This window comes from Ovis aries, chromosome 4 (assembly GCF_016772045.2).
Source record: "Ovis aries strain OAR_USU_Benz2616 breed Rambouillet chromosome 4, ARS-UI_Ramb_v3.0, whole genome shotgun sequence".
In the NCBI taxonomy this organism is placed as follows: domain Eukaryota; kingdom Metazoa; phylum Chordata; class Mammalia; order Artiodactyla; family Bovidae; genus Ovis; species Ovis aries.
Window position 1 is genome coordinate 108,716,012 of NC_056057.1, and position 12,733 is coordinate 108,728,744.

The 12,733-nt window shown below is 38.4% G+C and overlaps 1 protein-coding gene across 1 annotated transcript; it reads left to right on the plus strand.

The window, feature by feature from the left end:
- The first annotated feature begins 3,533 nt into the window (after window positions 1-3,533).
- Window positions 3,534-11,374, plus strand: LOC101105325 (olfactory receptor 2A7-like). The gene has a single exon (XM_012177319.4). The coding sequence runs from the start codon at window positions 3,534-3,536 to the stop codon at window positions 4,470-4,472; it is 939 nt and encodes a 312-aa protein (XP_012032709.1). The 3' UTR covers window positions 4,473-11,374.
- The last annotated feature ends 1,359 nt before the right edge of the window (window positions 11,375-12,733 follow it).

Here is a 12,733-nt window from a genome sequence, read left to right on the forward strand (position 1 = left end):
TACTCCTTGGAAGAAAAGTTATGACCAACCTAGATAGCATATTCAAAAGCAGAGACATTACTTTGCCAACAAACATCCATCTAGTCAAGGCTATGGTTTTTTCTGTGGTCATGTATGGATGTGAGAGTTGGACTGTGAAGAAAGCTGAGCACCGAAGAATTGATGCATTTTAATATGAGAGTCCCTTGGACTGCAAGGAGATCCAACCAGTCCATTCTAAAGGAGATCAGTCCTGGGATTTCTTTGGAAGGAATGATGCTAAAGCTGAAACTCTAATACTTTGGCCACCTCATGTGAAGAGTTGACTCACTGGAGAAGACTCTGATGCTGGGAGGGATTGGGGGCAGGAGGAGAAGGGGATGACAGATGATGAGATGGCTGGATGGCATCACTGATTCAATGGACATGAGTTTGGGTGAACTCCGGGAGTTGGTGATGGACAGGGAGGCTTGGCCTACTGTGATTCATAGGGTCGCAAAGAGTCTGACATGACTGAGCGACTGAACTGAGCTGAAAGCCTTTGAGATGTTTGAAAATCTTAAAATCTGTGATGACATGTCTTCTCCTGACTTTCATTCAAATATTTCGTGCACACACAGTCAAACACAGGCAATCTCTGTTTTCCTCCAGGGAGAATGTTCAGGAAAGGTTTTCTCTCAGGAAAGGTGTAATGACTAATGGGGCCCCTTGGAAAATCTAAATTCTCAAGAGAGTCATGAGAATTGTTTGTTTCGAACTGATGGTAAAATACAAACTTGGTAGACCCTAATGCTTGGAAAGATTGAGGGCAAGAGGAGAAGGGGGCGACAGAGGATGAGCTGGTTAGATGGCATCACTGATTCAATGGTCCTGAGTTTGAGCAAACTCCAGGGGATAGTGAAGGACAGGAAAGCCTGGTGTGCTGCAGTTCATGGGGTCACAGAGTTGGATATGACTTAGTGACTGAACAAAACAAGAAGAGTGTAACTTAATACATGTGTATTCTTTTCATTATGGAGGTACTACCTGTTCTTTACCTCTAAAGATCTTGCTATTTCTCTTGTTTCCTCTGAGACTACAAATCCTCTTCCATCTCAGAAGGGGGGCAGTGGTTGACTTCTGTATGTCTCTATAGGGAGCACATTGGTGTGAGACCTACTGTGCCCTACACAAACCCTCATGACAATTGGGAAGGAGCCCTGTAGATATTATAAACAAACAAAGCCTTCTCTTCTCTTAGGCAACACGAGTAACCAAGGTCCTTTTTCGACAGTTCTCAGAGGGGGAACAAGTCTTTCAGAATCATCAGGAAACTTAGCCACACCGGGTATGTTTGCTTTTTTCTGCATGAAGGTGTTGTGGGGTCCATACAACACTCATCTCTAAACACACAGGTTTCTTAATTGCCTTTGTGAATTCTGGTCAAATATATTTGAACATCATTTTCATTGCTTGTTAGGCTTTTACCATCACTCTTCAATAATATGCAAAAGTATATTTTCATTCACGTTCCAATTTTGCCCACTGATAGTATATTAAGCAAAATATCAGTGTGTTAATATAATCAGTATCTGAATGGGTTTTTTTTGACTGTTGGCCAACTAAAAGTAAGGAGTGAAGTGTGTGTGTAACTTTCTGCTAAATGTTTAATATTTTTGAAGGCCAATGCCTTTTTATTTTTAAAAAATAGGCTGGAAGTATCACATACAGAAAGAAATCAAATATTTAAATATTTAAAGGAAAAATATTCCATTTTTGGATTCAGTTCAGTTGCTCAGTCATGTTCAACTCTTTGCAACCCTATGGACTGTAGCACGCCAGGCTTTCCTGTCCATCACCAACTCCCAGAATTGACTCTAACTCATGTCCATCAAGTCGGTGATGCCATCCAACCATCTCATCCTCTCTTATCCCCTTCTCCTCCAGCCTTCAATCTTTCCCATCATCAGGGTCTTTCCCAATGAGTCAGTTCTTCGCATCAGGTAGCCAAGGTATTGGAGTTTCAGCTTCAGCACCAGTCCTTCCAATGAATATTCAGGACTGATCTCCTTTAGGATGGACTGGTTGGACCTCCTTGTTGTCCAAGGGACTCTCAAGAGTCTTCTTCATCCAGTTCAAAAGCATCAATTCTTCAGTGCTCAGCTTTCTTTATGGTCCAACTCTCACATCCATACATGACTACTGGAAAAAAACATAGCTTTCCCTAGACAGACCTTTGTTGGCAAAGTAATGCTTTTTTTATGCTGTCTAGGTTGGTCATAGCTTTTTTTCCAGTTTTTGGATAAGTTACAAATAGCTGTATGTTTATATGCAAAAACAAGAGTCTGAGCCATGGGTATGAGCTTAAAGTTTCTATCATTGATAACTCCACCCTCAGAACAGTGGTGGGTAAAACAGAGTTTAGTAAACATAGAATGATTTATTTTTAACCTTCTGGATATGACACTTATCGCTGGAATAGTAACAGAGGAGTAACAAAGGAAATGGGATGATTTGTAAATGTTTATAGTTCTGTTGCCATTTAAATTGAGAGTTATTATTCATTCTTACTCTCTCCAAGACAAGATGATTTGCATAAAAGATGAGAATAAAATTTAAGCAAGAGGGGCAATATTATGCTTATGCTTGCATTCTAATTGTGGAATCTTAGAGTAAGAAAGATTAGTTAGTTCAGTCTTTAGAGGAATTTAGACCCCTTTCCAGCATCCCTCCCAGAAGTCCTCTAGCTATTCTCAACCACCTGGTGTAGAGTCAATGTCTGAAACAGAGTATTTCTAGAGTGTTTATCAATAATGAGTCCTAATCTAATGAAATTATTGATTTTGTTTTGTGTTTTAGATAAACAGCACAGTATATATCTATTCAATCATTTGTGTAAATGTTCATCTGAATACTGTGAAAAGCTAAATGTCAAAGAACAGATTGTAGGCTGGAAATAGGTTTTTATACTTGAACAAGCAGAGATTTTGTGCAATATTAGTTGTGGAGGTAATCACTAAGATGCAGAAGTGGAAAGTGTGTCTCAACAGGCAGGTAAGTGGTTAATTCCTAATGGTGTATTTTGGAAAATGGTATGTCTACCTAGAGAATGCACTGTCCTTGATAAAACCTTCCAACTCAATAAAAATGTATAGCAGCTTAAGGACTTTAGCATGTATATCAGGTAAGTGTCATAGTTTCTGGGGAAAAAATGGAGATAACTTTAATATAAGCAAAGAAGAATAGAATTTATTTCAATGATATGAGGTATTTCACTGAATGAAACAAAAACTCTATATTTGATTAACATGTGGCAACATACTTATTTTGAAAATTTAACCTCTTAAATTTCTTAACAAGAAAGAAAATATAAGTATATATGTGTTTATGTATATGTATGCATTTTAGGATTACCAAATATATTATTTAAAATTCCATTTAAAAACACAAAATATCACTGAAAGTGGTTCTGAATACATTTTTACACCACAGAAAGGTATAAGGTGACATAGCTCTCTTTGCAGAGACTTCTCTTTAACCCTGGACATTAACTCAGTTCCTTCTGTCATAGGGCTATGGGAGACAATATGACCTCTGTCACTGAGTTCATCCTACTGGGATTCCCCCTTAACACAAGGACTCAGATGCTCCTCTTTGGGCTCTTCTCCCAGTTCTATGTCCTCACCCTGCTGGGGAACGGGGTCATCCTGGGGCTCATCTCACTGGACTCCAGACTGCACACCCCCATGTACTTCTTCCTCTCACACCTGGCCATCGTTGACATGGCCTACGCCTGCAGCACGGTGCCCCAGATGCTGGTCAACCTCCTGAGTCCAGCCAAGCCCATCTCCTTTGCTGGCTGCATCACACAGACCTTTCTCTTCTTGACATTTGCTGTCACAGAATGTCTTCTCCTGGTGGTGATGTCCTATGATCGGTATGTGGCCATCTGCCACCCGCTCCGGTATTCAGTCATTGTGAGCTGGAGAGTCTGCATCATGCTGGTGGTGACCTCCTGGACCACTGGAGTCCTTCTGTCTTTGGTTCATCTAGTGTTGCTTATACCCTTACCCTTCTGCATGACCCAGAAAATCGATCATTTCTTCTGTGAAATCATGGCTGTTCTCAAACTTGCTTGTGCAGACACACACATCAATGAGCTTATGGTACTGGCTGGAGCAGTTTCTGTGCTAGTGGGACCCTTCTCCTCAGTTATAATCTCATATGTGTGCATCTTCCGTGCCATCCTTAGGCTCCAGTCGGGGGAAGGGCAAAGCAAAGCCTTCTCCACCTGCTCATCTCACCTCTGTGTGGTCGGACTCTTTTATGGCACAGCCATTATCATGTATGTTGGACCCAGATATGGGAACCCCAAGGAACAGAAGAAATATCTTCTCCTGTTTCATAGCCTTTTCAACCCCATGCTCAATCCCCTTATCTATACCCTTAAGAATTCAGAAGTTAAGAATGCCATGAAAAGAGTGCTGGGAATAAAGAGTTTTATGAAAGGATGATCGCATCAGGGTTGACAATGACCTAGGAGGATATTATTTCAAAAGCTCTTAAGCCCAACCCCACATAAGATTATCTGAGATGGTATTTAAAATAGAGTAAATCTCCTGACCCACCGTTAGATCACTGATTCAGTAGATGTGGGAAGTGTTTTAGAAAACTGTACCTTTAAATATTATCATTATCCAAATATTACCAATAGCAATTTGTGATGCTTCTGAATGTTATAGACCAATATTTGGAAGTCACAGATCTAGAATAACACTCTTTATAATTTCTTCATCAAGCTATGTTCCAGCCCCATATCTCCCAAAATGTTTTCCTCAAATCTCCAGCTCTTGAAAAGGGCTTTCAAAATAAATTCTGGGGTCAAATGAGTTTGAGAGTTATTGCATAATAGATGACTCATTTTAGGGGGCTCACAATTCATACTGTCACAGTGAAAACTATAAAAATTCCTATGGTAAGTACAGAAAAATTCTATTCCAGTTGTTAGCCAGTGTTTTCGAAACTTACTTGCTCACATGATATTTTTAAATAACATTTCATTAGAAGTTTATTAGAACCAGGAATCTTGATATTTACTGATTTATTGTGAACACTTCCTGTAACTGTCTTCTCGAGTCAAATGATTTTTTGTTCCTGCAGAGTGATCCTGTAAAGAGGATGTAGGTCTAAATACACAGTACTCTTCTCTGTTATCTGGAAATGATAAAACCCTCTACTTCTTGCATAAGTATTCCAAAATACATCTCAGGGAATGACCTCATTCAATTTCACAGTCTTCTAACCCTAAGATTTAAAAATTTATTCTGTATATATTTTCTTACTTACCAACTATATGAAATCAATCTATTTTTCTCGTTCAAGGATATAAAGAGAAAACCAAGTTTCTCAAAGGAATCTGAAAGAATTTGCAAAGCTGATTACCTAACTAGTGTATAAGCTTTACAAAAGTTTGATTGCTGTGTTTAGAAAATAGACACATGGGAGAAGTTCTATAAGAGAATAATCATAGGAACAGGTACATGATAAATATGATGGGTGAAAAGGAAATGAATAAAGATAGAATGCCCAAGGGGCTAGTCGATCATTTGGAGATTAAGAACAAAACAAAATAGGGAAAATACATGATTTACTACTTATTGGTTATTCTTACAATGAAAAAACTCAAATGATAGCAACACAAACAGAGATTTCCCGATACTCTATGTAGAATGCCATATCAGTCAGTTCAGTTCAGTTCAGTTGCTCAGTCGTGTCCGACTCTTCGTGACCCCATGAATCACAGCACACCAGACCTCCCTGTCCATCACCAACTCCTGGATTTCACCCAGACTCATGTGCATCAAGTTGGTGATGCCATCCAGTCATCTCATCCTCTGTCATCGCCTTCTCCTTCTGCCCCCAATCCCTCCCAGCCTCAGGGTCTTTTCCAATGAGTCAACTCTTTGCATGAGGTGTCTAAAGTATTGGAGTTTCAGCCTCAGCATCAGTCCTTCCAATGAACACCCAGAACTGGTCTCCTTCAGGATGAACTGGTTGGATCTCTTTGAAGTTCAAGGAACTTGCAAGACTCTTCTCTAGCACCACAATTCAAAAGCATCAATTCTTCGGCGCTCAGCTTTCTTCACAGTCCAATTCTTACATCCATACATGACCACTGTAAAAACCATAGCCTTGACTAGATGGACCCTTGTTGGCAAAGTAATGTCTCTGCTTTTTAATATGCTATCTAGGTTGGTCATAACACATATAGATTCCTATAATCTCAAAAGACAGACTTAAGTGAGGTGTTTACACAGTTTAAAAATTTCCTCCTTTAGTTTCTTTAGGTAGATATATTCCCAAGTATTTTATTCTTTTCGTTGCAATGGTGAATGGAATGGTTTCCTTAATTTCTTTTTCTACTTTCTCATTATTAGTGTATAGGAATGCAAGGGATTTCTGTGTGTTGATTTTATATCCCGCACTTTGCTATATTCATTGATTAGCTCTAGTAATTTTCTGGTGGAGTCTTTAGTGTTTTCCATGTAGAGGATCATGTCATCTGCAAACAATCAGAGTTTCACTTCTTATTTTCAAATTTGGATTCCTTTTATTTCTTTTTCTGCTCTGATTGCTGTGGCCAAAACCTCCAGAACTATGTTGAATAGTAGTGGTGAAAGTGGGCACCCTTGCCTTGTTCCTGACTTTAGGGGAAATGCTTTCAATTTTTCACCATTGAGGATAATGTTTGCTGTGGGTTTGTCATATATAGCTTTTATTATGTTGAGGTATGTTCCTTCTATTCCTGCTTTCTGGAGAGTTTTTATCATATATAGATGTTGAATTTTGTCAAAGGCTTTCTTTGAATCTATTGAGATAATCATATGGCTTTTATTTTTCAATTTGTTAATGTGGTGAATTGCATTGATTGATTTGCAGATATTGAAGAATCCTTGCATCCCTGGGATAAAGCCCACTTGGTCATGCTGTCTGATTTTTTTAATGTGTTGCTGGATTCTGATTGCTAGAATTTTGTTAAGGATTTTTGCATCTATGTTCATCAGTGATATTGGCCTGTAGTTGTGTGTGTGTGTGTGTGTGGCATCTTTGTCAGGTTTTGTTATTAGGGTGATGGTGGCCTCATAGAATGAGTTTGGAAGTTTGCCTTCCTCCGCAATTTTCTGGAAGAGTTTGAGTAGGACAGGTGTTAGCTCTTCTCAAAATTTTTGGTAGAATTCAGCTGTGAAGCCGTCTGGACCTGGGCTTTTGTGTGCTGGAAGATTTCTGATTACAGTTTCAATTTCTGTGCTTGTGATGGGTCTGTTAAGATTTTCTATTTCTTCCTGATTCAGTTTTGGAAAGTTGTACTTTTCTAAGAATTTGTCCATTTCTTCCACATTGTCCATTTTATTGGCATATAATTGCTGATAGTAGTCTTTTATGATCCTTTGTATTTCTGTGTTGTCTGTTGTGATCTATCCATTTTCATTTCTAATTTTGATTTTATTTTTCTCCCTTTGTTTCTTGATGAGTCTGGCTAATGGTTTGTCAATTTTATTTATTCTTTCAAAGAACCAGCTTTTTGTTTCGTTGATTTTTGCTATGGTCTCTTTTGTTTCTTTTGCATTTATTTCTGCCTTAATTTTTAAGATTTCTTTCCTTCTACTAACCCTGGGATTCTCCATTTCTTCCTTTTTGAGTTGCTTTAGGTGTAGAGTTAGGTTATTTATTTGACTTTTTTCTTGTATCTTGAGGTATGCCTGTATTGGTATGAACTTTCCCCTTAGCACTGCTTTTATAGTGTCCCACAGGTTTTGGGTTGTTTTGGTGTTTTCATTTTCATTCATTTCTATGCATATTTTGATTTCTTTTTTGATTTCTTCAGTGATTTGTTGGTTATTCAGAAGCGTGTTGTTCAGCCTCCATATGTTGGGATTTTTAATAGTTTTTCTCCTGTAATTGAGATCTAATCTTACTGCATTATGGTCAGAAAAGATGCTTGGAATGATTTCAATTATTTGAATTTATCAAGGCTGGATTTATGGCCCAGGATGTGATCTATCCTGGAGAAGGTTCCATGAGCACTTGAGAAAAAGGTAAAATTCCTTGTTTTAGGGTGAAATGTCCTATAGATATCAATTAGGTCTAACTGGTCTATTGTATCATTTAAAGTTTGTGTTTCTTTGTTAATTTTCGGTTTAGTTGATCTATCCATAGGTGTGAGTGGGGTATTAAAGTCTCCCACTATCATTGTGTTATTGTTAATTTCCCCTTTCATACTTGTTAGCATTTGTCTTACATATTACAGTGCTCCTATGTTGGGTGCATATATATCTAAAGACCTATATATAGAAAACTATAAAACTGGTGAAAGAAATCAAAGAGGACACAAATAGATGGGGAAATATACCATGTTCATGGATTGGAAGAATCAATATAGTGAAAATGAGTATACTTACCCAAAGCAATCTACTGATTCAATGCAATCCCTATCAAGCTACCAGCGGTATTTTCCACAGAGCTAGAACAAATAATTTCACAATTTGTATGGAAATACAAAAAAACCTAGAATAGCCAAAGCAATCTTGAGAAAGAAGAATGGGACTGGAGGAATCAATTTGCCTGACCTGAGGCTGTACTACAAAGCCACAGTCATCAAGACAGTATGGTACTGGCACAAAGAAATAGAAAGCCCAGAGATAAATCCACACACCTATGGACACCTTATCTTTGACAAAGGAGGCAAGAATATACAATGGATTAAAGACAATCTCTTTAACAAGTGGTGCTGGGAAAACTGGTCAACAACTTGTAAAAGAATGAAACTAGAACACTTTCTAACACCATTCACAAAAATAAACTCAAAATGGATTAAAGATCTAAACGTAAGACCAGAAACTATAAAACTCCTAGAGGAGAACATAGGCAAAACACTCTCCGACATAAATCACAGCAGGATCCTTTATGATCCACCTCCCAGAATTCTGGAAATAAAAGCAAAAATAAACAAATGGGATCTAATTAAAATTAACAGCTTCTGCACAACAAAGGAAAATATAAGCAAGGTGAAAAGACAGCCTTCGGAATGGGAGAAAATAATAGCAAATGAAGCAACTGACAAACAACTAATCTCAAAAATATACAAGCAACTCCTGCAACTCAATTCCAGAAAAATAAACGACCCAATCAAAAAATGGGCCAAAGAACTAAATAGACATTTCTCCAAAGAAGACATATGGATGCCTAACAAACACATGAAAAGATGCTCAACATCACTCATTATCAGAGAAATGCAAATCAGGACCACAATGAGATATCATTTCACACCAGTCAGAATGGCTGCGATCCAAAAGTCTACAAGCAATGAATGCTGGAGAGGGTGTGGAGAAAAGGGAACCCTCTTATACTGTTGGTGGGAATGCAAACTAGTACAGCCACTATGGAAAACAGTGTGGAGATTCCTTAAAAAACTGGAATAGAACTGCCTTATGACCCAGCAATCCCACTGCTGGGCATACACACCGAGGAAACCAGAATTGAAAGAGACACATGTACCCCAATGTTCATCGCAGCACTGTTTATAATAGGCAGGACATGGAAGCAACCTAGATTTCCATCAGCAGACGAATGGATAAGAAAGCTGTGGTACATATACACAATGGAGTATTACTTAGCCATTAAAAAGAATACATTTGAATCAGTTCTAATGAGGTGGATGAAACTGGAGCAGATTATACAGAGTGAAGTAAGCCAGAAAGGAAAACACCAATACAGTATACCAACACATATATATGGAATTTAGAAAGATAATGATGATAACCCTGTATGCAAGACAGCAAAAGAGACACAGATGTAAAGAACAGACTTTTGGACTCTGTGGGAGAGGGAAAGGGTGGGATGATTTGGGAGAATGACATTGAAACATGTATACTATCATGTAAGAAATGAATCACTAGTCTAGGTTTGATGCAGGATACAGGATGCTTGGGGCTGGTGCACTGGGATGACCCAGAGAGATGATATGGGGAGCGTGGTGGGAGGGGGGTTCAGGGTTGGGAACTCATGTACACCTGTGGCGGATTCATGTCAATGTATGGCAAAACCAATGCAGTATTGTAAAGTAAAAAATAAATTAATTAATTAATTTAAAAATTTCCTCCTAGTGAAAAAACATTTTTTTAAGTATTGATATTTTGTGGCTAAATACCTTGACAGACAAAACTTTAAGAAGTTTGTTAACCTGAGTTTTCTACTGCTGGAAGAAAATAACAATATTTTTAAGGGATATAAAAATAAATTGCATCTTTCATTGATTGTATATTTTTAAATATTATTTTGGAATATAGTCAAGTCCCAACTACTTGGAAAGTGATAAAGCTTGGAGATAAGTAAAGGCTTTTAAGCACAGTTACAGAAATGTTTGACTGTAGGTTAAATCCTAGAGTAGATTGAAAAAATAAGTTCTGTTAAACTTTAGTAGAGTTAAGCTCTGCTGAACAATTAAGAGTTTGGGAAATTAAGAGAGACTAGTTAATTGTATCAAAGTTTTATTTATATTATTGAACAAATATGATTTCAACAAGGGGATCAGTGTTCTTCTTTAATGTTGGTTTGTGTTAATGTTTAGTCCTTAATGAAGTTTATACTTAAGTCAGAAAATACTGTTCTAACCCTATTAATTAACCATATCTGTGGGAATTTTTGATGATCAGACTATGGGATCATAATTAGAACATTAGTGTTTATCCAGTGTGGGCGTTTTTCACTAGGAGGTTATTGTCACTGACGAATTGACTGACTTTAACATAACTCATGACATAATCATGTTTAATGTAGATGTCAGTTTGAACCTTTATAATTATGGTTTTTCCAGAGGTCATGTATGGATGTGAGAGTTGGACTGTGAAGAAGGCTGAGCGCTGAATAATTGATGCTTTTGAACTGTAGTGTTGGAGAAGACTCTTGAGAGTCCCTTGGACTGCAAGGAGATCAAATCAGTCCATTCTGAAGGAGATCAGCCCTGGGATTTCTTTGGAAGGAATGATGCTATAGCTGAAACTCCAGTACTTTGGCCACCTCATGTGAAGAGTTGACTCATTGGAAAAGACCCTGATGCTGGGAGGGATTGGGGGCAGGAGGAGAAGGGGACGACCGAGGATGAGCTGGCTGGATGGCATCACTGACTCAATGGACGCGAGTCTGAGTGAACTCCGGGAGTTGGTGATGGACAGGGAGGCCTGGCGTGCTGTGATTCATGAGGTCACAAAGAGTCAGACACGACTGAGCAACTGAACTGAACTGAACTGAATGATGGCTATTTCTTCTCAGGAAAAGAATTACCTATACCCATTGTCTAAGATCCTCCAGTTTTCCTTTCAAAAATCTGAGAAACGAATTTTAAAAAATCATGCTTCGATAAGCCTGGAGTCAGAGCTAATGCATTTCAATAATACTGAAGGGTATTTTCTAAAATTAGAATGTTGTTCAGTTGCTCAGTCATGTCTGACTCTTTGCATCCGATGGACTGCAACAAGTATTCTCTGTCCTTCACCATCTCCCAAGTCAGTGATGCCATCCAGCCATCTTGTCCTCTGTTGTCCCCTTCTCCTCCTGGCTTCAATCTTTCCCAGCATCAGGGTCTTTTCAATGAGTTGGCTCTTTGAATCCAATGCCCAAAGTATTGGAGTTTCAGCTTTAGCATCAGTCCCTCCAATGAATATTCAGGACTGATTTCCTTTAGGATTGACTCCTTTGATCTCCTTATAGTCCAAGGGACTCTCAAGAGTCTTCTCCAACACTACAGTTCAAAAGCATCAGTTCTTCAGCATTCAGCCTTCTTTATGATCCAACTCTCACATCCATACATGACTACTGGAAAAACCATAGCTTTGACTAGACAGACCTTTTTTGGCAAAGTAATGTCTCTGCTTTTGAATACACTGTCTAGGTTTGTCATAACTTTTCTTCCAAGGAGAAAGCATGTTTTAATTTCATAGATACAGTCACCATCTGCAGTGATTTTGGAGTCCAAGAAAATAAAGTCTATCACTGTTTCTACTATTTCCCCATCTATTTGCCACGAAGTGATAGGGCCAGATGCCATGATCATAGTTTTTTAAATGGTGAGTTTTAAGGCAACTTGTTCACTCTCCTCTTTCACTTTCATCAAGAGGCTCTTTAGTTCTTCTTTGCTTTCTGCCATAAGGGTGGTGTCATCTACATATCTGTGGTTATTGATATTTCTCCTGGCAATCTTGATTCTGGCTTGCGCTTCATCCAGCCTCGCATTTTGCATGATGTACTCTGCATGTATGTTAAATAAACAGGGTGACAATATACAGCCTTAAGGTACTCCTTTCCCAATTTGGAACCAGTCCATTTTTCCATATCTGGTTCTAACTGTTGCTTCTTGACCAGCATACAGGTTTCTCAGGAGGCAGGTCAGGTGGTCTGGTATTCCCATCTCTTGAAATACTTCCCAGTTGGTTGTGATGCACACAGTCAAAGGCATTAGCATAGTCAATGAAGCAGAAGTAGATGTTTTTCTTGAATTCTCTTGCCTTTTCAGTGATCCAACAGATGTTGGCAATTTGATCTCTGGTTCCTCTGCCATTTCTAAATCCAATTTGTTCATCTGGATGTTCTCGGTTCACATACTGTTGAAGCCTAGCTTTAAGTATTTTGAGCATTACTTTGCAAGCATGTGAAATGAGCACAATTGTACGATATCTTGAACATGTCTACTTTGCATATGAGAACTTGTCACACCTGGTAA

Coding starts and splice junctions, on each gene's coding strand:
- LOC101105325 (XM_012177319.4), top strand. CDS start 3,534: ATGGGAGACAATATGACCTCTGTCACTGAGTTCATCCTACTGGGATTC.